This window comes from Mustela nivalis, assembly GCF_964662115.1.
Source record: "Mustela nivalis genome assembly, chromosome: 8".
NCBI classification, from domain to species: Eukaryota; Metazoa; Chordata; class Mammalia; order Carnivora; family Mustelidae; genus Mustela; species Mustela nivalis.
In genome coordinates this window covers 51,561,113-51,584,887 of record NC_139027.1, presented here as the reverse complement: position 1 = coordinate 51,584,887, position 23,775 = coordinate 51,561,113, and the positions used below count along the sequence as shown (strand labels likewise).

Sequence of the window (23,775 nt, the reverse complement as noted above, 5' to 3'; positions counted from 1 at the left end):
CCTCCACCCCAGTGCCCCGAGGATGCTCACTGAAGCTTATCAAACAAACCAGTGTTTTTAACACCTCTCTGACATTAACTGAAGGATGGGGAAGCCAGACCGAAGTAGAATCAAATTCAAAATAGAAAATATTTGAAAAGTAATGTGATTTTGTGTATGAAAATGCACACAGTAACTAGAAAGTAGGTTGACTTTGGCACATAGTAGGCTCCCCCAAAATACTTTTAAAATTGAATTTACGATAGCTAAGATTAGTGTCTGTAGTTTGATGAATGCTTCAGCAGTCCCGGGAAAGCCTTCAAAAATTGTTCTTCTCCTAAGTAGATTGTTGGAACTCTTGCTAAGCAAAACTGTCTATATAAGCAGAATGAAGAAGGTAAGGAAAGCTTTTGCCCAGGCCCTGTTGGAACCATCACAAATTCTGAATTCGTGATGTCTCATTGCTGTCTTCATCGGTGAGAAGACCTGCTGTGGTCTTCTTTCATTCGCCCTACTGGGAAGATCCCATTCCTCTGTACTTTCTGTTTGGGTGTAAGTGCTCACCCTAGCCTCAGAGGACCAAGTCATGAGCTCCTGTGTCTTACCTACCTTAGGTGCCAGAACTGGGAGAGGTCTAGGAAGCTGGCCTTCTCCAGAGGTTCCCCACCCGACTTGGGTCTCCCATCTGGAACAGGCCAGTCATCAGATGATCAGGTCCTGACCCTTCTTTGCTCACCATCTGCTTGACTTTGCTAGATTCCAGGCACACTTTCTCACTGGGCCTTTTGGAAGTAATTCAGCATTTTGGTTAAAGGTCTTCCCTTCCCTCCCACCTCTGCTGGTCCAGCTTAAAGTCAGATTGAGCACAGTAATGATCTCTACAGCAGACACAGAGGCAGGACAATAGGGAGTGTCAACAAGAGCTTGAAAGCCCGGTGTTCCGCTTGTGGAAATGATTATGTGATTTTTGTTGTGAGTATGTAGAGTTCTGCTGAATCAACATGGTAGCTGGCTGTGGGCATGTGTTTGTGTGGGTTTGCGGGGCATGAGAAGTTTAGTATGAATGGGGTAGGGCAGGTTGGAAATTGGGGTGCTTGCACGTTTGGGGGTTTATCTGGTCTCCATGTAGGCGTAAGTACTCGTATGTTGTGTCTGTGTTTGTATTTGTGCGTGTATGAGCAAATAGTCTCCATTGCTTAAAACTTAGACATTAATTAAAGAATGAGGGGTGTCTGGGTGGCTCAGTGGGTTAAAGCCTCTGCCTTCGGCTCAGGTCATGATCCCAAGGTCCTGGGATCAAGCCCTGAGTCGGGCTGTCTGCTCAGCAGGGAGCCTGCTTCCCCCTCTCTCTCTGCCTGCCTCTCTGCCTACTTGTGATCTCTGTCTGTGAAATAAATAAATAAAATCTTTAAAAAAAAGAATGAGAGGCATCATATCATTATTCTAGTTATGCAGATGTTGAGTTCTAGGGCAGTGGTCTCGGGGATTGAAGTGACGATGCTGACAGTATCAACAAGGATATTGATTATGATAAACTTTACAGGTCCTAAAGTCTCTTTGTAGACATCAACCTATAGCCTCACCATAATCCCAGTGTTGGGTTATATTATTACCCTCTTGATGATAATGATTTGTGCTATGAGAGAAACCACTTTCAACACAGTCTAGGATATCTGCCTCTCGATTGATGTAGGTAATGAAGTCCTACTTAAAATTATTTTTTAAAAATTGACTTTTTTTGTAGAGGTGGGTTTGAGTAGTTCCATATAGTGACCCATATAGTTCCATATAGTAAACCCAAGCAACGTTTAACATTATAGCTTCGGTGACTAATGGATTCAACTGGGAACTTTTTTAAATTTTATTTTATTTTATTTTTTTATTTGACAGAGAGAGATCACAAGTAGGCAGAGAGAGAGAGAGAGAGAGAGAGAGAGAGAAAGCAGGCTCTCTGCTCAGCAAAGAGCCCGATGCGGGACTCGATCCCAGGACCCTGGGATCATGACCTGAGCCGAAGGCAGCAGCTTAACCCACTGAGCCACCCAGGCGCCCCTCAACTGGGAACTTTTTGATTCAAGTGGTCATCCTGGGAGAGTATACAAGCGAGACCTCCTGCCCACCCTCAACTTTCCTTACTTAACAGAAAGTCAGGCTTAGAATTATTGTCAATTTTCTGTCTATATTCATGAAATGTGTTAGACCCACTGAATGAGAATGGAAGATTAAATGTTCAGTGTATGCTATGCTGATTTGGGTCTTCAGAGGGATTAGGGTACCCATTACACTGGATCAGGCCCAGAGAAGCATGTCTTTGTTACATGGCTCTGGTTGGTCAGGAACTGAGTGCTGGCTATTAGTTGAAATTGGAGAGGCTGCTAGTCCGTGCCTTGATCAGACTTACTTGTTCGACTGGCTGGATCATGAGGGGCCTTGAACTTTGGGCATGAGGATATAAAGTTTTAATGGCCAGACTTCTTGCTAAAGCCCAAGGTGACACTTAGCAATCTAGCCTTTTACATTTGTTTCTCCTCCTTACCATGTTCCAAGACTAGATGCTTGGCTCTTGCAAAATGAGGTCAAGAGCACACTTGGAATTTGAGAACATATGACCATTACCCTACTGGAGTTTGGGATGCTGGGATTCCTCTGACACCGGGAGGGAGGCTGGCTTTGACACACCAGGGTTAAGACTAGAAGGGCTGTTCTGTTTCTGTGGGGCTCATTTTTCTGGGTGTGCTAACTTATTCTTGGACTTTCTGAGGAAGACAAGGAAGAAGTGGGCTTGAAATAACTCTATCAGAAGCCAAATTAGTAAACTAGCAGGAATGGTATTTTCAAGTCACATCTGTGAGTGTGTTAAAAACATAACTTTATTTTCCTGTAATTCAACTTAATCTCTTTTTGAGCTCACATTTTTCCTGATGACAGAAAAGCCATAGTATCCTTCAGTAGTTCAGGTTTAAGCTGAGTCATTTTTTAGCTTTTCCTCCTTGTCCTTACCCCTGGGAGACAGTTAGATTCTGGGTGGGCTTCCAGAATGTCATGACCTCCACAGGCAGAGACCCTTGGTCACCAGTATGTGTCTGCCTGTCTGTAGGCCTGCTGATTCCTGCGCCCATGAACCACATAGACAATAGCTTGTTATCTTGGCCACATGACCCTTTTAGGTCCCCTGGCTTTCTCTCTTGACTAATTTTCAAGCCCTTCTGGGAAACATGGTACAATTTAGCCACTCTTTCATGACACTCTGGGGTCTATAGGAAATGCAGAAGACTCCCCGGCTCTCTCTCCCATGATGCCCATGTAGCCATCTCTGACAAGTACCACATGTCCCCATTCCTCTGGCAACTTCTGGGCTGCTGTTTACTTGATCCCCAGAGCTATGGAAGGGTCTCTCCCATATAAACTTTGGAGCTAACCTGGGGGCCAAGTTGTGGGTGTGCCTCATTGAAACCATAACAAATCTCTAGTTAGTTCTTCCTCTCCCTCTCTATATTTTCATCTCCTCTGGAGAGGGTGGGAAAACTAGCTGGACAAAACATTGTCTTAAAACTATTTTTTTAAATAGCTATGCTATCTGTCTTCAGAAATTTAAAAGGCAAATATCCCCTGCATTCCTGCTGTTTAGGCATTCATATATTCATCGCATACTTACTGCACTCCAAATACGTGCCAGGCAGTGCTCGAAGTACTGGGGACAGAGTGTTAGAAAAGATAGAGATCTCTGCCCTCATGGGGGAAGGAGACACAACAAACAAATACCGAAATAAAATACACGGCATGTCAGATGGTGGTAATTGCTAGGGAGAAAAAGCAAGGAAGAGGGGATAGGATTTGCTGGGGGGGGGGGAGAGGGGTCATGACTTAAAATCTGGTGAAGAAAGGGGGGTGAAGCATATTGCATTTGAGTCAAGACTAGAAGGAGGTGGAGAAGTGACCCCGTGGATCTATGGGAGGAATAGTGCTCCGGCAAGAGTATAGGGATGTTGGAAGTGCTCAAAGACCAAGCAGGCCATTGTGGCGGATGAGCGTGAATGAGGAGGAAAGACAAAGGATATGAGATCAGGGAGGTCAGGGGACCACATCATGAGAGGATTTGGCTTTATCCTGAATTGGGTTGGTAAATCACTGGAGGGACTGCATGAGGGCTGAGGGGCTCCATTCTGTGGGGTGTTGTGTTGAGGATCTATATGGAGACAAGGCTGAAAGCAGGGAGGTCAGTTGGGAGACTGGGGAAATATTCCAGATGATGGGGAGCAGGGGGTTAGAGATTTGGGAGAGGTGGTCTGATTCTGAATATGTACTGAAGGTGGCACTAACAGGATATGCTGGTGGGCTGAACATGGGGCATGAGGAAAGGACTCAAAGGGGACTGCGTGTTTTGGGCTTGGACATCTGGAAGAAAGGCCTTACCATTTACTTACTTGAGGGAGACTAGAAGGAGCAGGTGGGTGGAGGATGGTCAGAAGTTGGATTCTGGACATAGTACATTTGAGAGGCTTATTAGATGTCCACTGGGAGATGTGAAATGGGGGTTGGGGTTCAGAGGAGTCATCTAGGCTGGAGGGAGTTCAGCATGGGATTCATTAGCATCAATGCCATTTAAATGTGTAAGTCTCCAGGCAAACCCCAGGGAGTGTGAGTGGATGGAGAGGAGAAGAGGTCTGAACACAGAGCCCTGGGGCACTCAGATGACCAAAGGGGGGGGGTGACCAGGAGGAATCAGCTAAGATGGAGAAGGCTTGGCCAGTGATTGGGTGAGGATATCACCCTGGTCCTCGTTAAATTGATCTTTGAAGTTACTGATGATTTTGACAAGCTTTGATTGAACAGAGACAATAGGAAAACAAGAATTAGACGCAAGTGTAGCTAACTCTTTCTAGAAGTTTTTCTGTTAAAGGGAGAAAGAAATGAGTTGGGAGCCAAAGGAGAAAGAGAGTTTTCTTTAAGTGACAGGGAACTAGTGTCACCTGTTTGAATGCTAGTGGAGTGACCCAGTAGAGATGTGTGTTGGGTGGCCTGGGCGAGGGTGAGGAGGATCATGGAGTGGTGTCTTGAGTAGACCAGGGGTATGGGACCTAGAGCATGAGTACAGGGGTTGGCCTTGGGTTGGGAGCAAGCTGAGCACATATGGTGACAGGAGGGAAGGTGGGATGTGGTACAGGTGCTGGCGAGGGCCTGCAGAAGTTCTCTTCTGATTGCTTATGCTTTCCAAGAGAAGGAGGAAGCAGGGTCACTGGCCAAGAGTGAACAGAGGGAGAAGGAGGTGAAGGTCTGAGGGAAAAGCAGAAGGTATAGGAAGGTGGTGTTAGGAGATGGGAGAATTCCAGGACTGGAAAATTGAGGGGAGGTGAACCGACAGCACTGGGACCCACTTGAGGCTGTGGCATGAACTTGGAATGAGAGCAGCCACTCCTTTGCTCTTCCCTTCTGGCTACATTTGGTTGTATGGAGAAGATGTGCATAGAGTTAAACCCAGGTTGGGTTGGCTGGGAGTATGACAGTTTCCAGAGAAGGGCAAGGGAGTAGAAACAGGGAAGATCAAAGGGGTAAGCAGAAGATTGTAGAAGCAAAAGATAAGCTAATTAGTATACAAATTATGATTCTGCTGCACGTATCGTGTCTGCCAAGGGGGTGGAATTTGAAGACGTTAGCCTGGGGGATACAGGAAAAAGAGGGGGACAGGAGCCACTGAGCGGCAGGCCTGCTGGTGTAACCTGGAGTTAGAAAGGCCAACCACAGCCTGTATCTGCGGCAGCTGTGTCTGCTGGGGAGAACCAGCCGCTGGACCCTGCCTCAGGCTTTGAAGGACAAGGAAATTACAGCTGAGAGAGGTTCTTGAGGAAAACGGGGTATCCTAAGATTTAGGTCTTTTTCGGTGACCATTTGATTATTCTTATAAAAAAAGAATTTAACTCTTATTTCCTTAGAATACATACTCAAGATTCCTGCTTTTGTTGTTGTTTTAGAGGTTATAAGCTTGTATGTGATCATTTGTTTCTTTTTATTTTAACAGCTCTATTGAGATAATCCATATAATACAAGTTCCTATTTAGTGTTTTTTAGTATGTTTTATTATGTATTTTTTAGTATGTTAACAGAGTTTTGCAGCCATCACCATAATCAATTTTAGAAGTTTTTTTTTGAAATGTTGAAATATATGATACAATTTATTAAGTGAAAAATGAATATTAAGTTATTGCAAGAGTTTAATAAAATAATATTAAATGGTAGAAGTAGAATAGAAAATAATATATATACTATGATAATGACCATAGATGAGAAAAAATTTCAAAAAGAACTCACAGAAATAGAAAATTGTAGTTTTGTATATTTTCCCCTTCATGTAAATACATTCTCTTAAAATGTTTTATATTTATTTGAGTATATTCTAATTAAAAGAAATGAGTAACTAAAACAATACATCCCTTTATATCCTCCTCCCAAAAGGAAAAAACAAGACTCACTTTCAAGTCTTCCTTTATTTCTAGTCCCTATGTTGAGAAAGTGTTGTCTTCTCTTTCTGGTAGATGGGTCTTTGGTGTACAAGGTCAAGTAGCTGTCCATCTTCAAAATGCTCAAGTTCAATCCATTTGTGTCTGATTTGGCACTGAAGCCTGATGCTTACTGACCTGACATTAATTTTAGAAGGTTTTTATCACTCCAAAGAGACCCTGTACCCAAGAGCAGTCACCTGCCAGTTCTTCCCAACCACTCCCAGTCCTAGGCGACCATTCGTCTACTTTTAGTTTCAGATCTGCCTATTCTGGACATTTCATATAAATGGAATCATATAATATGTGGTCTTTTGTGACTCTTCCATTCAGCTACTGTTTTCAAGGTTCATCCATGTTGTAATGTGCATCAATTTTTCACTGCTTTTTATTGCCAAATGGTGGATATATGACATTTTCTTTATCCATTCACCAGCTGGTGGACATTTGGATCCTTCCTCTTGGCAGTTATGAATGAAGCTGCTCTGAACATTCCTGCACCAATTTCGATGTAGATGGAACTTTTCATTTCTCTTGGTTATATAACTAGGAGTATAATTGCTGGGTCATATGATAACTCTCTGTTGAACCTTTTGAAGAACTGCCAGATTGTTTTCCAAAGTGACTGTATCCCTTTATGTTCTCATCAGTAGCGTTCCAGTTTCTCCATGGCTTTACCAAAACTTGTTACTATCAGACTTTTCATAATAGCTGTCCTGGTGGGTATGCAGTGTTTTCTCAGAGTGGTTTCGATTTGCGTTTCCCTGTTGGCTAACGATGAGCACCTTTCCCTGTGCTTATTATCTGTCTGCTGGTCTTATTTAGAGGAATGTTTATTTAAATGCACTGCTCCTTTTTGGTTGGGTTATTTGTCTTTTTATTATTGAGTTGTGTGAGTTCTCCATATATTCTGGTTGCAAATCCCTTCTCAGATATATCATTTATAAACATTTTTTCCCTATTCTGTGGATTATCTTTTCATTTTCTTGGTGACGTTTTTTCCTGAAGTCCTGTTATTGTTCTTTATTTTTAAAATCTTTAATTTTTAAAATTATGTAAGGAATACATGCACATCATGAAAATTTAGAAAATTTTGAGTGATGCACAAAAATACAAGGAATAAACAAAACATTTATAATGCTGTCATTTATAGGTAATTGCTATGAACATTTGGGGTTTTGTCCTTTTCCTAAAAGGAAATCACATTATTCATTTATTAACCTTTTTTAATCTCATCAGTTGTGGATAGCTTTCCATGCCAATAAATCTATTTCAATTGCATCATTCTAAAATGTTGCATAATACTTAATCACGTGGGTATTCAGTTTACCCAAATAGTTCATTATTGTTACTTAAGTTGTTTCCAATTTTTCACAATAATAAGTGAAGTTAAATCTTTATGCATATCTATGATTACTTTCTTTGGATAGATTTCTAGGACAGGTTGATGGCTCAAAGCATGTGTACACTTCGAAGGCTGAGGAAACATGCAACCAGGTTGCCTTCTGGAAAAGACTGTGGCCAGCTATGCTCCCGCTGGCATTTTGTGAGAGAGCCAGCCCTTGGCCAAGAAGCTAACCTGGTCCACACCGAAAAAATAATACCATGATCAGTGATAGCAGTAAATACTGACATTGCACTTAGGTGCTAGGTACTATTTTAAAATCTTTATATTTACTGACTCCTTTATTTCTTACCATAACTCTATCAAATTGGTACTGTTTGATCATTTTACAGATTATTAAGGCACAGAGAGGTTAAGTAGTTATCTAAGGTCGCACAGCTAGGAGTGGCAGGATTTGAACTCTGCTAATAATAATAAATCACCCTGATTTATTGCTTTTTTATATCCACATCACATGAAAATTACTGGCAGAGGCAACCCTATGTGCAAAAGCCCAGAAGGGAGAATTTCTGGTAGCACAACATTGTACATCACTCTAAGATATCCTTTTTAATGCTAGGAAAGCTTCCTGTTATTCTTAATAGAATGAGAGTAAGTGAATGGGAATGAATGAACTGAGAGTTTCATTTAGGAATAACTGAAAAGTTTTATCATTCCTTTCTCCCCCTTTCTTATTTGCATGTTATAGATCAGGGGTGGCAGAACTTTTCTTAAAGGGCCAGAGAGTAGAGGTGCCTGTGTAGAACAGTTGGTTAAGCATTGAACTCTTGGTCTTGATCTCAGGTTGTGATCTCAGGGTCATGAGATAGAGCTCTGGTGTCCCCCCGACCCTCAATCAATCAATCAAATTTTTTTTCTTCTTAAAGGGCCAGGGAGAAAATATATTAGGTTTGGAGGACTTAAGGTCTCTGTCTCAACTACTCAACTCTGCTGTTATAGCTGAAAAGCCACCACAGACTGTATTTAAATTAGACAAGCAGGTGGCTGGCCAGTGAGCCATAGTTTGTAAATTTCTGTTGTAGATGATCATGTGGGTTTTTTCTCCTTAATCAGTGATGCTGAGCCACTCCTGCATTCTGGAATAATCCAGCTTGACCATGGGGCATCTGCTACAATCTATTATTATCTTAATTTCTCTGTTCAGGAATGGGATTAACATGTGTGTGTGTGTGTGTGTGTGTGTGTGTGTATGTAATAAAGAGTGATTTATTCTTTGAGAGACTGCTAGAACTTTGTTCCAAAGGAAGCATCCTGACTGATGTCTGTGTTGGACGTACCTCTTTGAGAGCTCTTACACTTTCAGGATTACTGATCTCTTCATTTTCTATTACTTTTGAATCAATTTTGGGAATTTGTACTCTTCTAGAAGATTTCCCACTTCATGTGCATTTCCCATTTCGTCACTGATTAGGTGGTAGTAAATCTCTGAATATTTTCATTCTCTCCATAATATATTTCTATTTGATCTTTCTCATTCCTAGTGGTGTATCTGCTTCTAGATATTAGATTTGATAAATGTTTATTTTATTGGTCTTTTGAAGGTTTGCTCTAAGATTTAATTATCATTTGTACTACTCTTCTCCTTTCTAATGTATTTATTTCTACTCATCATTGTCAATGGTCTTTCTATTTTTCATTTTGTAATTTCTTGAGCTATCATTATTTATTTTCATTCCTTTGTATAAAAGCAAGAGCACTTAAGACTGATGTTTTTCCTTTGAGGACAAATTTGCTCTAACCCACAAATTTGGGGGCAGAGCCCTGTCACTGTTGGTATTAGCTAAGTATCTGTGATTTTAGATTGGTTTTCTCTTTGACCCAGGAGGGTTTAAAAAGTGTGCCTTTAAATTTCTAAAAATTTGAGAATTTTAATCCTTAAATTTTTCATTAGTTTCTAGCTTTACTGCATTATGGTCAGAGAATGTGACTGATACAGGTTTATCTTGGACTTAATTGAGATCTGCTTGTGGCTTTTAATTTTTTTCTAAGTGCTTCGATGGTGGTGGAAAAGAAGGTATATTTTCTGTCGTTGGATCACACGTTTGTCTTATTAATTGACATTGTTAGTGGTATTATTCAGATTCTCAGTCTTCATACTCCTTTTTTTCTTTTTCATTTGCTTGGTTTTTCAAGACTGTGGGAAATGTAACAACTCTCCCACAATTAGTGTGCTTCTGTTATTCTTTGGAATAACAAATTGTGTCTATTTGTGCCTGACTCTGAGCCTGATCATAAACTCAAATATTTAAGTATCTAGGGTGGGGAAGAGAAGGAAGACTTAGGAGGATTATCTAAACCGGCTTCTGGTCTAACAGTTCTGTGTGTACGTATGTGCCTGTGTGTTATGTGTGTACTCTTGTGGTGTGTATGTGCATTACAGTATAAACATCTCCCTTGGGCATGTCTGTGTAAATATATTTTTCTGTGTTACACATTTGATATATATGCCTGCATATGTTTATTCACCCATGGTATCTTTTTCTTTAAATTGATCTTAAAGCATTAGGGCTTAGGGCTAGCGTTGGCCTTGCTCTGTGCTGGCTTTTTCTAGAGGGGTTGCAAGCCAGAAAGCTCTGCTACACTATATATTAACCCATCTGAATGGCTTTTCCTCTCCTCTAGCTGCCGAAGAACCTCCTGGTAAGTTGGTCTGACAATGACTGTGTGTAGATTCAGCCTTCCTCTGGTACCCGTGCTCTGTGCTGTGTGTCTGGGGTTCACATTCTGGCCACGATGTGGGTGTTAGGACCACACTGCCAGGATAGGTGGAGACTCTGAGAGCCTCATCCTACCCTCTCCCCATTGTGTCGGTTCAGGTACCCTTGGCTTGGTTCCAGCTGGTTCTCACCCTTAAGAAGCCAGGGTTCAAAGGACTGAGCATTAGTTTAAAGGGAGCCACCAGCATTTCCAGAAACTCCATGACAGACATTCAGTTGATTTAATAGTTTCAGAGCAGACTTTTGGGAGATCTCCTAACACACGCTTTCCCATAGAGGAGGAAAAGCAAGTTCCAGATCAGCTTTCTTGACACCTAGTCCTTGGCCTTTCTCACTAATTGGGTGAGTTTTGATGGTTATTGGCAGGCACAGACTGAGTGCGCAGCCCTAGGGAGGGTTTGGAGGGAGACCTGAGGCAGAGTGACCATCCGGCCTTCAGGAAGCTTGCTGACTCCCTGGGTGATGGAACACCCACAACTAGACAGGACAGAGCTGGAGGACCATTCTAGACAAAAGAAATAAGAAGACCTGTAGACACACCATGTGTAGGATGTGTGAAGGTGAGGAGATCAGTGTGTGCTCCAAGAGACCTGTCTGTCTTCTACAAATCTGAGTAAGTGGAGGAAGGACTAGGCAGAGAATGTGTTATCACAAACGTCTCTTTACCTGATGTCCCCCATGTAGCATGGTATCTTTTGCATAATGGGCCCTTTGTAAGCATTTGTTGATTTTCAGGGATTCTGCCTTGATCTGACCCTGGGGAGGCTAAGTTCTGATTTCTGATTTTTTTTTTTTTTCTCTCCCTGGGGTTAGGGAGACAGGATAGCTCTTTGGGGTCTGAGTTTTCCTGGGTCTACTGCATTGTATTCATAAATAACACATTATTGACATTTCCCCCCAAAGAGTTACCATATGTACCTTCTGATTTCAGCCTTGGTACATCCATGGAATGCAGGGGGACCACAGGGCTCAAAAAGGAGAAGGGAGGCCCGAGAACTTAACAGCATCACACAATGAATGGGGGGCAGAGCTAGGACCGGAACTTCTGCCTCTCAGGGTAGAGCCGATGTTCAAACCTTTCTTCTGGTCAGGTCTGCGCAGCCTACATCTAAAGGGGTGGGGAGTTCCAGGGGTCTGCTCCCCTGAACTCACCCAACAGGAGAGCTTTGAAGACTGTGCTGGCCCATCAGCCTTGCTAGGTGCCTGGTCCAGAAGGGCCTTACTTGGCAAGTTCTGTTTCTGAAGTGATCTCTTTCTTTCTACCCACTCAGGAGGAGGAGTTCATCGACTGGTGGAGCAAATTCTTTGCCTCCACAGGGGAGAGGGAGAAGTGCGGCTCATACTTGGAGAAGGGCTTTGACACTCTAAAGGTGAGGCCTTTCCACAGTGTGCCCTTCAGTCTAATAGCCCCTGGGCACACACAAGGGACATCGGGGATGCCACAGGGAGACAAAATGTGTACACATATGTCACCTCCTTTGAATACATGTGTGAATCTTCTCATTTGGTGCCTGGGGAGCTGATGAATCCTGATGAGCTAATTGAGGTGAGAAGGGTCACCCACCAATTTAGAGCAAGAAGTCAGCGTGGGCTGCAGTAACCAAGAAAGTATTTTTGGAAGATTGTTGAAAATACTGAGGTGTTTATGGGTGAAATCATGCCTGGCCTGGGATTTGTTTTAAAATGCTTTAAAAAAAAATAAAAGAAAGGAAGGAAGAAAAGAAAAATAAATGGGAAGATAGTCCATGTGAATGACCCTCTGGTAGATTTTCAAAATATTAAAAATTATGAAAATTGCAAAATACTGAAAATTGTTAAAGCTTGGAGCTGGCTACTTGTTAAAGCTGGAGATGGGAATTGTTAGGTTATTCCCTTTCTTTTAAAGTTATTTGAACTTTCTATAATAAAAAATCTGTGTTAAAATAAAAAGGGAAGTCAGTTTGAGAATGTAGCTCTGACTCCTCTGCCCCTACATCTGGGACAGAAACTGCCTAGCAGATATAAAAATATGGTAAACTTTGCTTTCATGAAAAAAAGGAAAGAAAAGAAACCCCCCTCCCCCCCAAAGCCAACCAACCAAACAAAAACTAAGCCAGGGATGAGTCAGCCAAATTCTGGTATTTTGAGGAAATTCCACAAATACAATTATGCTTTTTAAAAAGTAGACTGCTTTTAAAAAAGATAACCAGAGGTGACTCAAAGTTACTCCCCAAAGGAGTTGTAAAGAGTCATGGAGAAGGTTGCCAGATACGTTCAGGATGTTCAGTTACACTTGAATTGCAGATAAATAAGAAATAATATTTTAGTATAAGTATTTTCTGTAATTGTTAGATAAGTATGTCTTAGGCCTCAGATATTGCCTGGGACATACTTACGTAACGAAATTATTTGTTATTTATTTGAAATTCAAATTTGAGTGGGTGTCCTGTATTTTACCTTGCTTTATCTGGCAAGCCTGTTTAGAGAAGGTATGCAAAGGCTGTTAGATGCAGAGGAGGGGCCCGAGGAGCACCCCAAAGGGGACCAGTGGAATGGGATTTGAGGCCAGTGGGAATGGTGGGTGGTCTGGGCTTTCAGGTTGTTCTGGCTGAAAGCCTTGGTTGGCCACTCTGGAGGGTAATTCTACAAGGTGGTAAAAGTTGTCTCTGATGCACTGTGGGCCTCTAGGTGAGTTGTGTTTGGAGGCCTGGATGTGCAGAAATGAGGAGAGCAGTGGCCCCAAAGGCACAGGCCACCTTAGGCAGCAAGTTCTTAGTTGATTTGCAGTTGGGTGTGTGAGGCTGGGCAAAGAGACTAAACTTGTGTACCAGGAAGAAGGTCCGACACATTAGGTCTGGCATGTGATAGTGTGGCCTTGCCAGAAAATGAGAGAAACCAAGAATGAGGACTCTTGCCAGTGTGGCCCATGGCCCTGGCCCCCCCTTGCTGCTCCTTCAGATGCCGGACATGGAACTGGCATCCTGCCCTTCAGCCTGACCTCTCTGAGGAGATCTCTGACAGCGTCCAAGTGAACATGGGCTGTCCAAAACAAAAAGGCATTCAACCTGTTTCTGGGGGGAAAAAAAAAACCAGACCTGGAAGGAACATTGGTCCTTTAAGGATAAGTAAATAGAAGAAAACCACCACCACCACCACCAAGATTTTTTGAAAAATAGCCTGTAGCATTATGGAGAGAATGGAGAACACAATGGGTAGAGGGAAAAAAAAAAAAACAGATTTTGGAAATTACTAGCCTAGGGGAAATATGCAACTTGCAGTGTCAGTAGCAAAAGATAGAAAAACAAAAGATATAAACAAGAAAGCATAAAAACCAGAAACCATAGAAAAACACAACAGAAAAAGAATAATACATATTTGTTTTCCTAATAAATGAAATGTATTGAGCTTCTCTATTGAGTGATAAGAACTCTCAAACTATATAAAATTAAAAATTCATTATACTGTTCTTAAGAGGTAGGTCTAAAACAGTACAACTTAGAATGTCTAAAAAATAAATATTTTGGCACACAAAATAAGGTAAATGCCAATAAAAGAGAAACAGATATAATTTAAAAAGCAAAGGAAACAAAATGGGATGTTTTATATAAATAAAAGATACACATCTCAATGAGAAAATGCCCAAATATTACTGTACAGGACAATAAAGCTTAGAAATATTTAAAGCAAAAATGGTAGGAAGATGTAAACTCATACTTCACACAAATAAAAGGAAGAGATGAGAGAAATTAAAGTTGCATTAGGGATTTTAATGCATCTCTCTCCTAGGCAGATGAAGCAGAAAGTAAATAAAGAAATAAGAGGTCTGAATAACAAGGTAAAATATTTTTTAAGCTACATCAAAAGTAGCTTTAAAATAGAGAATAAAAATAATTTAAAAAAGAATATATTTTTCCTATTGCTCAGAGAATATATTACCAAATTTGATCACATATTAGTTTAGGAATAAATTACCAAAAGCAGAAATCATACAAGACAGATTAAAATGCAATAAAATGAGAAATTAATAACAAAAGTTTAAGCAAAAAGACCTACCACTTGGAAATTTAAAAAGTATTTTATTGAGATTTCCAGTATGAACATGGCTGCATAAGTCAGCATTTTTCCCCTTTTCTCCTGGAAATCATTCAAACCCACAAACTCCATTTTCAGTAAAAGTTGGAAACAAATAAAACCCGCAGACTCCAAAATACATGCAAGGGCTGTCCAAAGGCAACCAAGATTGGGTAGAAGCCACTCGGCAGTAAATGAAGAGAAAATGATGAAAGGTCATAGTGGTAGCAGATCCCAGAAAACCCCATTCTTCCTAATAGAAGAATGTTGAGAATTAGTGAAGACAGGTTATAGGCACATGGGCGCTTATTATGTCACCTTTATTTTTGTGTGCGCTTGGAAACTTTCATAATAAGTAGTTTTAAAAAAGTTCCTGAAGTCAAGGTTTCCCCATGAAAGATAGAAAGTGATCCACCTTGTCCATGACAATGGATGTGGGAACTTTGGATTCAGGTTCAGGCTGGCAACAAATGCTTCTCAGACCTGGTCCAGTTTAGAGAAGTGAAAGAGGTGGAGCCACACAAGAATCAAAGAGATGAGCTATATTTGCAGGAAGCAGTCTTCCTCTGTGGCCAGAACAAAGGAAGTAACTGGGCTAGGAGAATTCAACATATTTAGTGACAAGTAATCATAAAAGAACTATCAGGGCATTAATTCAAAAATGCCATTAAAAAAAAGAAAATATAAATCAAAATTTGGCCACAAGAAGAGGATATATATCACCAGAAAAATTTTGCCAAGGAGCAGATGAAATGAAATACTTAACTGTGAACTTTTCAGAGGTGGGACGGTTAGAATCAAGGTAGAAATGAAAGAATTCAAGGGATGATGAGATGAGAAGAGACTAGTAGGATTCCGGAAAGGAGGAGATCCCATGAAATTGGAAGGAGTGCAAGGCAGAATGGCCACTTTAGAAAACACAAGAAGGGGTCAGAGGACAGAAATGATGAAGTTCAACAAAATGATATGGAAATTAAAAAACAGAGGTATAAAACAATAAAGAGAAAATGACAGATCAGGGAAAGGAGATCCAACACTTGCATAATTGGAGTCTCTGAGGACGGCAACCAAAACGGTGAAATAGAACAAATAGACATTGAAGCATTTAATGGAAGTCACCAGCATTGTCAGAAGACCACCTGAATATACATACTATAAGGTCTGCTGGGTGTCAGGGAAAATCAACCCAGAATGGTCAACTCTGAGACTGATCCTAGTGTATGTTATTGGACTTGAGATTTAAAGAATTTTTGGGGTAGTCATACTTTCTTCTTTCCCCAAATATTAAGTCATTTAAAATAGGAAATAATACAAGTTGGCTTCAGTTTCTCCACAATGACATTTCATACCCAAAGACAGTAAAGCACCATGTGTAAGAAAATCAAAGGGAAAGGGTGCCCCAGGATTTATATTCATCCCAGCTGCCACTCAGGCACAACAGCTATAGACACACAGCATGCATATTCAGGAACTGGGGATACAGGTCCCATGCCCCCATCTTGAAGAGCTCCAAGGGAACGAACTTAGTCAATTAGGAGATAACTGGGAAAACCAGAACCAAGGGACTGGTTGTGATCATATTTTCCCTTAGACTTCCAATGAAAATAAATGGAAGGATTAGGGTAATATGATAGAATATAAATATACACAGTGAAAATGAGGAAGTGACAATACTGGCAAAAATTAGGCACAGGGATGTCTGAGTGGCTCAGTCGGTAAAGCGTCAGCCTTCAGCTCAGGCCATGATCCCAGGGTTCTGGGATCGAGTCCTGCATCGGGCTTCTTGCTTAGCAGGGAGTCTGCTTCTCCCTTTCCCTCTACCTTTCCCCCTCTTCTCGTGCTGTTTCTCTCAAATAAGTAAATAAAATCTTTAAAAAAATTAAGCACAGAAGGAGGAAAGATGATGGGATACGGAGTAAGGACATGAATTGCCATATTATGGAATAGATAGAGTTGACAGTATTTAAAATTGGCAAAACAAATAAGAGGAGTATAAGCAAATTATAAACAAATAGTACAGAGTTAATATTAAGGAAGACAATGCTGTCTAAAACTGAGTGAGGGAGAGGGAGTGGGAGGGAGATAAAATTTCATCATTTTATCATTGCTGTAGTAGAGAACTCTTCAATACTGTCCCTAAAGACATGCAGGACTTAGAGAATTACTCATTTATATAAATTTATAATAACATTAGAATATGAACTCAGCTCATCAGAAACACACACACATATACACACACAGAGAGAAAACAGACCACACAGGCAAGGGTGTAAAACAAAATCGATGAAATTGGAAAATGTAACTATAAACATGTTCTGACTATAAATTTCACAGATCAAATGTATATAAATGTAAACCAGATCACACATATTTGTTATATCAATGCATGTCATATCACTCACTCATTAATTACAAAACTTAAATTCGATCTCAAAGCAAAATCTAACTCCAAAATAGGTTCATGAAGGTTGAAAATGAAAGATTGTAAAAATATGTGCCTGGCAAATACAAATGAAAAGAAAGCAGAAGTTACTATCTTCTTGTTAGATGAGAACAGATTTGGGTCCCCCAAATTATTTAAATGAGACAAAGAATGACACTTTATAGCATTAAACCATGCAATTCTGGGAGATAACAGTTATGAGAATATCTATGTGCTGAATAATACCACATCAATATTTACAAAACAGAAATTACAGGAGATATAGGAAAGAAATAACAGGTAGGGGGAGATTTTTTTCTCTCCTCTTGTTTAATGTCAGGGTCGAGGGAACACAAACTTAAGAAGATAGAGAAAAGCAGCATAGTTATTCACCTGACTGAACCCTGTAGCCTGACAACAGAAGCTACAGCCTTTGGCATCATTCCAGAGATGGACCATGTTAACAGGCCCTGAAGAGAACATTAATACAATTCAAAAAGTGGCCTACCAATGACCATATTTTTTTTATTATTATGCCATGAAATGAGAACTTAATAACAAGGTAAAAAACCCCCAAAGTTCTCTCCTATCTAGACAATTAAAAAATCAAAACAAAACAAAAAAACAAAACCTCTCTTTTCACAGTTCTTGGCAAAAGAAAAAACATAACCCCAAATTGCAGGATAAAACGTTACATATTAGAACTTGCTAGTTATAGCTAAAGCAGCATTCAGAGGAAGGTTATAGCCTTAAAAGCTTGTCTTATAAAATGAAAGAATGAAAAACAAGCATCTAGCTCTTGGATCAAAGAATAAAAATAAAACTGTAATTGTGGCATGTCAAGAGAATGGATATGGTAACATTAGAATCAAAACAGATGGGTCCATGCCAAGACAGTAGTAAGCGGAGACAATTTCATAACAATAAGCATTTTTCTTATCCGAATAGAGGGAGCAAAGTAAATAAAGCTTTAACTGGAGAAGTTACAAAGAGTAATGAAAAAGAAGTTACAAAGAAGAATGAAATAATAAAAATAAAAGCGGAAATGAGGAACTGGAGCAGAGGAAATGGTAGAACTGACAAATGAAGGAACTGTCCTTTAAAACGATTAAATGATATAAACAGATCAAGAACATACTCAAAATGGTACCTATCAAATAGTAACCAAATAACTAGTCGTTATTTTTGAGAATCCAAATGCAAGGCAATAATAATCTTTTCTTTGTATTTACTCATATTTTCTAATTTTTAATGACGAACCTGCCTCACTTGCATCATTAATTGTTTCTTGGAAGGGACAGAACCTGGGCTAGGCCTCAAAGAGGAATAATACTTAGCAGTATGAGACGGGAACTTGCCTGGTTCGCCTTGGCTGTTAGTTTCAGTGTAACCAACTTAGCATGTATATTAAGTTTTTAATATCACTCTTAGGCACATTTATCACCTATAATAGAAAACTGCTGCTTTAGTTAAGCCTAAGCAATTCCAAAGCACGCCTCTAATAAAGAGAGGTCAGCAGCTATTTGAGAGGAAGGGGATCGATACGTTGAGTTTGCAAATTTAAAGTGGTGCTCAGAAGGCATTCACAGCTCAGGGTTTGGTACCACGGTCACCCGGCCGTCCTGGACAGGGAACATTTGTGGCTTGAAACACAGACCTATAAATTTTTCAGAGTTCTGTTTTGATCTTCAAGTAAAATGTCAGTTAACTTTTCATTTGTTTGTTTGATTTTATTCTTGTAAAAAAAAAAATCACTAGCCATGTACGTGATGACTCCTAGAGACCTAAAATGTTGCATTCGCCAGAAAACCATTCCCTAATGGTGCTGAACACACGTCTTGCCCTCTTCCCACCTCTCCTGTCCCTCTTGTCCCCACCCTCCTCTCCTTTTCCTCTCCACACTTCACATCCTTTTAATCTCTGCCTGTGACCTTTCCTCCTCTGTCCTCTCTGTTCTTGGCTGCTCTCCTCTTCCCCTCTGCTACCTGTCTTTGTTCCTTTAATTTGCACATGGTCTTTCCCTTCCTTTTCTTCTCTGGGACTTTTTGTCCATTGTCACTTGAATACTGTCCTGTTTCCTCTTCCCTGGCTGGCCCTCTTCTTTCTCTTTCCTTCGTCCCCTTTTCTCATCCCCATGTGTGGCAGGTCTATGACACACAACTGGAGAACGTGGAGGCCTTTGAAGGCCTGTCTGACTTTTGCAACACCTTCAAGCTCTACCGGGGCAAGACTCAGGAGGAGACGGAGGACCCGTCTGTTATCGGGGAGTTTAAGGTACGTCCTTGAGGACATGACCCTCCTCCTCCCCCGGGAGGCCTGAAACTGTGAAGTGGCAGCTATCATAAGTGAAGGGGCTGGGAGCAGGGCTACTGTGGTAACCATGATAATGACCATGGTGTTGATGTTGGCACATGGTGACTGTGTGGGTGACGCCATCGATGTAGAATCTGATGGTGGTGAAGAGATGGCAGTAGGTTTGGTGGTCTCTGGCATGCTGACTCTGGCAGAGATGATGGCAAGGGTCATGATGGTGGTTGTGTTGATAATGATCATGAGTAAGTTGGCCCCTCATTCTTTCCAGGGCCTCTTCAAAATCTACCCCCTCCCAGAAGACCCGGCTGTCCCCATGCCCCCGAGACAGTTCCACCAGCTGACCGCCCAGGGGCCTCAGGAGTGCCTGGTCCGCATCTATATCATCCGAGCATTTGGCCTGCAGCCCAAGGATCCCAATGGGAAGGTAACATTTCTGGAGCTCTCAGCTCTTCTGGAATGGCAGGCTGGGGCCCAAATGGGCTACGGGATCTGGACACAGCTCTCCCTCAGGGAGTTCACAGAAAGCTGCGGAAACCAGCCACACATACCCAGCACCGAGAGAGGCAACTGGATGTGGTTCGGGTAGGGGCCAAGTGCTCTAGGAGGTCAGGGAAGGCGGGGTCGTGCAAAGCTTGGCAATCATGAGGAAGGCTTGGCGGAGGGATAGGATTCTTAAGGATCGATGGAGTTCTGGTAGGCTAGGAGGGAGAAGAAATTCTCTGGTAGGCTAGGCGAGAGAAGAATATGGTTTTTTTAGGATGGGCCAAAAATCTTGGCAAGAGTTTATGAGAAGACTGTTTGGCACGAGGGTGAGGCACGAGAGGAAGTGACATGGAAGGTGTGGACTGGGGTTGGACTTCCGCTGGTGGGGGCGCGGGCAGGAGAGAAGCGGCTCAGTAACTGTGTGTTGCCTAGCCATGCTAGAGCCTGAGGCAGAAGGGAGAAGCAGTAATTCTGATCCTATCCTTGGTTAAAATTAAACATTTTGTTCATCAGGGCCTGTTTGGTGTCAACTTCAATTTTTAAAATATTACATTAAAATTTGTTTATCTTCATTGACTGAGTTTTGGGGGCACTCCCTCAAACTTTGTGCCTGAGGCACACATGTACAAATTTTGTACCTCCTCACCTCACTCTGGTCCCCGGCTCTGAGGCAAAGTGGGAACTTGCCAGAGAGCAGGAGTCTGGAGCACTGAGGAGATGGGGGTGGGGGAGGGGCAGAGAAAAATTAGAAAGAGAGAAAGAGGAAAGAAGAGGGACAGGTGGGGTTGACTGGACTTCAGAGGGACTGGGCTGGGTTCTCTCTCATCCCCTGAGATGGGGGCAGGCCTAGCATGTGTCCTTGAGTCTGTGGGTGGAGGTCTGCTATCCTGTCCCTGGAGCCCTGCTTTTCAAGGTGAGAGGTCATAGCTGGCCTTGCCCTGCTGAGAAGTCAAAGGGCAGAACAGAGCCATTCCCAGCCCAGGCACCATTATGGCCTTCAAGATGTGGTATGGCCAACGGTCCATTCATACACTTTAATATTTCTTTATGCCTTGATTGACCCTGAGAAGTCTCTGGTCGCAGTTGCTCCTGGAGGCATCTGGGGAAGGCCAGCCTGGGCCAGGTTGGGCTGCTGAAGTCTGGCCATCTCTCTCCCTTCAATCTGTTGAAGCAGAGGTCCCAGAGAGGACCCTGGCTGGCTCAGTCACATATGTAATACAGGCTGTAGTGTTTCTGAGGATATGAGCCTTGCCCTCACCCACCTTGTCCCAGTGGGGCAGTGCTTCGGGAGTCCGGAGGACTCAGGTACCCCATTTCTGCTGCTGGACCATGGCTAGAAGTCCAAGTCAGGGCCAACTGGTGTGGTGGTGTGTGGGACATGGCAGGATGGCAGCTTCTCGATGGCTGGCCTCCTACCCCCACTGAAAGGCCTAGGACCAAAGAAGCCTTCAGAGATGTGTTGGGGAAGTGAATTCACTGAAGTCTTCCTGTGTCTTCCTTCAGTGTGACCCTTACGTCAAGATCTCCATAGGGAAGAAATCAGTGAGTGACCAGGATAACTACATTCCCTGTACCCTAGAGCCTGTGTTTGGAAAGTAAGTTGGGGACAGCTCTGGTCTGGGGGGTAGAGGTGCTAACCTGGGTAACCCCCAGCCTGGTGGGGGAGGGGTGGCAGCCTCCCGGAAGTGCTCGGTTCCTGAGGCAAAGCTGGAGTCCCTAACCTTGCACGTCCATTGGGCTGTAAGCTCGGCTAGCTTTTCACAGGATGCGGAAGGCTGGCTTCTGGCCAGAGCTCCTGCTTAATCTCATAAACAATTACCTCAAAGAACAGAAATCTCAGTGGAAACTCAGAGCCTGTATTTGTTAATTATTCCATTTTTTTGTTTGTTTGTTTGTTTTGGTATTTTTTTTAGATTAACTTTTACTTCAGAATAATTTTTGATCTACAGAACAGCTGCAAAGAAAGCACAATTCTCATATACCCTTCACACTCCATTTCCCTCTTACCTACCCACGGTTCATTTTGTCAAAATGAAAACATCACTAGTGGCACATTACTATTTCCTACGCTCTAGGCTTTATTAGGATTTGGCCCCTTTTCCCAACTCATGTCTTTTTAGCTCCAGGAGCTCTCCAGGATCCCTTGTTGTTTGTGTTTAGTCATTGTCATCTTTCTTTGCTGTGTGTTAGTCTCTGGTGGGTACACAAAGGAAGAGAGTCAAATGCTTCTTGACATCTAAGAACAAGGGGAGGAAGAATCAGGACCCCCTGTGTGGGCAGAGCTCCCAGGCATCCTGAGTTGCCGGTGTCTGTAGAGTTGGTTGTGAGCACTGAGGCCTGTGGCGAGGAGCCGGTCAGCCTGGAGAATTGCCTGTGTCCTGCCAGTGATGAGCCCCCGATGAGCTGGGATGGGAGGGAAGGTGGGGAAGGGGTCCCTTTGGTGAGCACCGCTGGTTCATGGTGACCCGGCAGCAGACTGGGCCTGTCCAGGTGTGTGTGGCGGGTGGCGGTGTGTGTCAGGGCCCAGCACAAGGTGGGGGAGTGAGTGCAGACACTCTTTCTTTGTATAACTCATGGGCTGACCAAGCCCAGCTCAGGGAACGTCAGGGGAGCACAGTTTCCTTTTTGTCTGCCTGTGTCCTGTAGACATTTCTTCCGTGGGGCTTCCCTCCCTCATTTCTTAAGTGCAAAGCGTGGCAGACAGGTGCTTTCTTATAGACGGTCGGCTTTGTCCTAAACTCAGTGTCAAGGCGCTACCCAGAGCTTTATTCCTGTGTACTCGTGAACTGACAGGCTCTATCTAGGGGAGTCGCCCCCTTTCCCAGCCAGGTCCACTTTGGGTGTAGCTGTGTGCGGTGTGTGGATGTGTGTGTGAACGGACGGAGGGGGCTTTGCTTCTCTCCCTTTCCTGTCTCATGTCTCCCACCGATGTGCTGGATCACGCCTGGTCAGGACTAGGGGAGCCTCTGGGAGAGGAGAGCCCCGGGTGCTCTCTGCTCCTGTGTTTTCTGGGCTCTCTCCAGTGGCGGGTGTTTAAAGTGGATTTATTTTCTTGTGAGCGCTTTCCAGAAAGCCCCTTTGAGCCTGCCCATGAAGCTCCAGGGAAGAGGTGGATGCTGTGGCCCTTTTCTGGTGGCCCTTTCATGTGGGCCTCTCCACAGTCTCACTGCTGGAGGCCCAGGGCCCATGGGGTCAGATTCCAAGTGGCTCAGTGTGGCCTCATGGTGGCCCAGCCAAGATGGGAGCAGGGTCACCTCTCTCTCTCTTCCTCTCCACGGCCCTTTCTCCCTTTCTCTCACTTGAGTAGGAGTCAGGGGCCAGGCTCCCACCTGCAGGGGACTATTTCAGGGGTAGAGGGGCTATCCCTCCACACTTGATCTTAGAGGGGGAGTGGGGGTCTCAGAGCACAGCAGGAACTCCCTCCCAAGAAAGCTCCACAAATCCTCCTTCCCACTCTGCAAGTAGGTGTAAAGCCTTAAGTGTACCCGAAGTGCATCCCAGGTCACCCCCTTGGTCAATTCCAGTGCTCCGGCACCTTCATGCCTCTTACATCCTGGTGTCCTGGTAGAAGCTTTGGTTTTACCTTTCTGTTCCAATTCATTTGTTCATTCTGTGGTTCGTTAGGCAGGGAGATACTATATGCTCAGCAGAGATTATCTGGGAATGTCTGAAACACACAAGTGTATGTGCACACACACACAGACACACAAAGAAAAGTCCAGTAGTAGTAGGGCACGGGGATTAATACTTTAAGACAGACAGGGGACCCGAGGAGGGTGGGCTCCAGGGCCACTCTTGGAAGGGGAGGAGTGAGCCAGGGAAGGCTTTCAAGCCCCCTGCTCTTGTCCTCGTCTCCCTCCCTTGAGCACTCACCGTGTCCAACAACATCAGGGAGTCTGCAGCACCCTGACC

The 23,775-nt window shown here is 42.9% G+C and overlaps 1 protein-coding gene across 24 annotated transcripts in view; it reads left to right on the top strand.

The window, feature by feature from the left end:
• The window catches only part of DYSF (dysferlin), a 203,813-nt gene that overhangs the window by 158,475 nt on the left and 21,563 nt on the right, over positions 1-23,775 (top strand). For all 24 annotated transcript variants that reach the window (XR_014315085.1, XM_082744003.1, XM_082743990.1 and 21 more), the window contains 4 exons: positions 11,867-11,965; positions 19,213-19,341; positions 19,649-19,804; positions 21,367-21,458. Coding sequence is in view for 23 of the 24 variants with exons in the window: in XM_082744003.1 (XP_082600129.1) it covers positions 11,867-11,965; positions 19,213-19,341; positions 19,649-19,804; positions 21,367-21,458 (476 nt within the window). In the remaining variant the exon portion in view is untranslated. The remainder of the gene's footprint in view (positions 1-11,866; positions 11,966-19,212; positions 19,342-19,648; positions 19,805-21,366; positions 21,459-23,775) is intronic.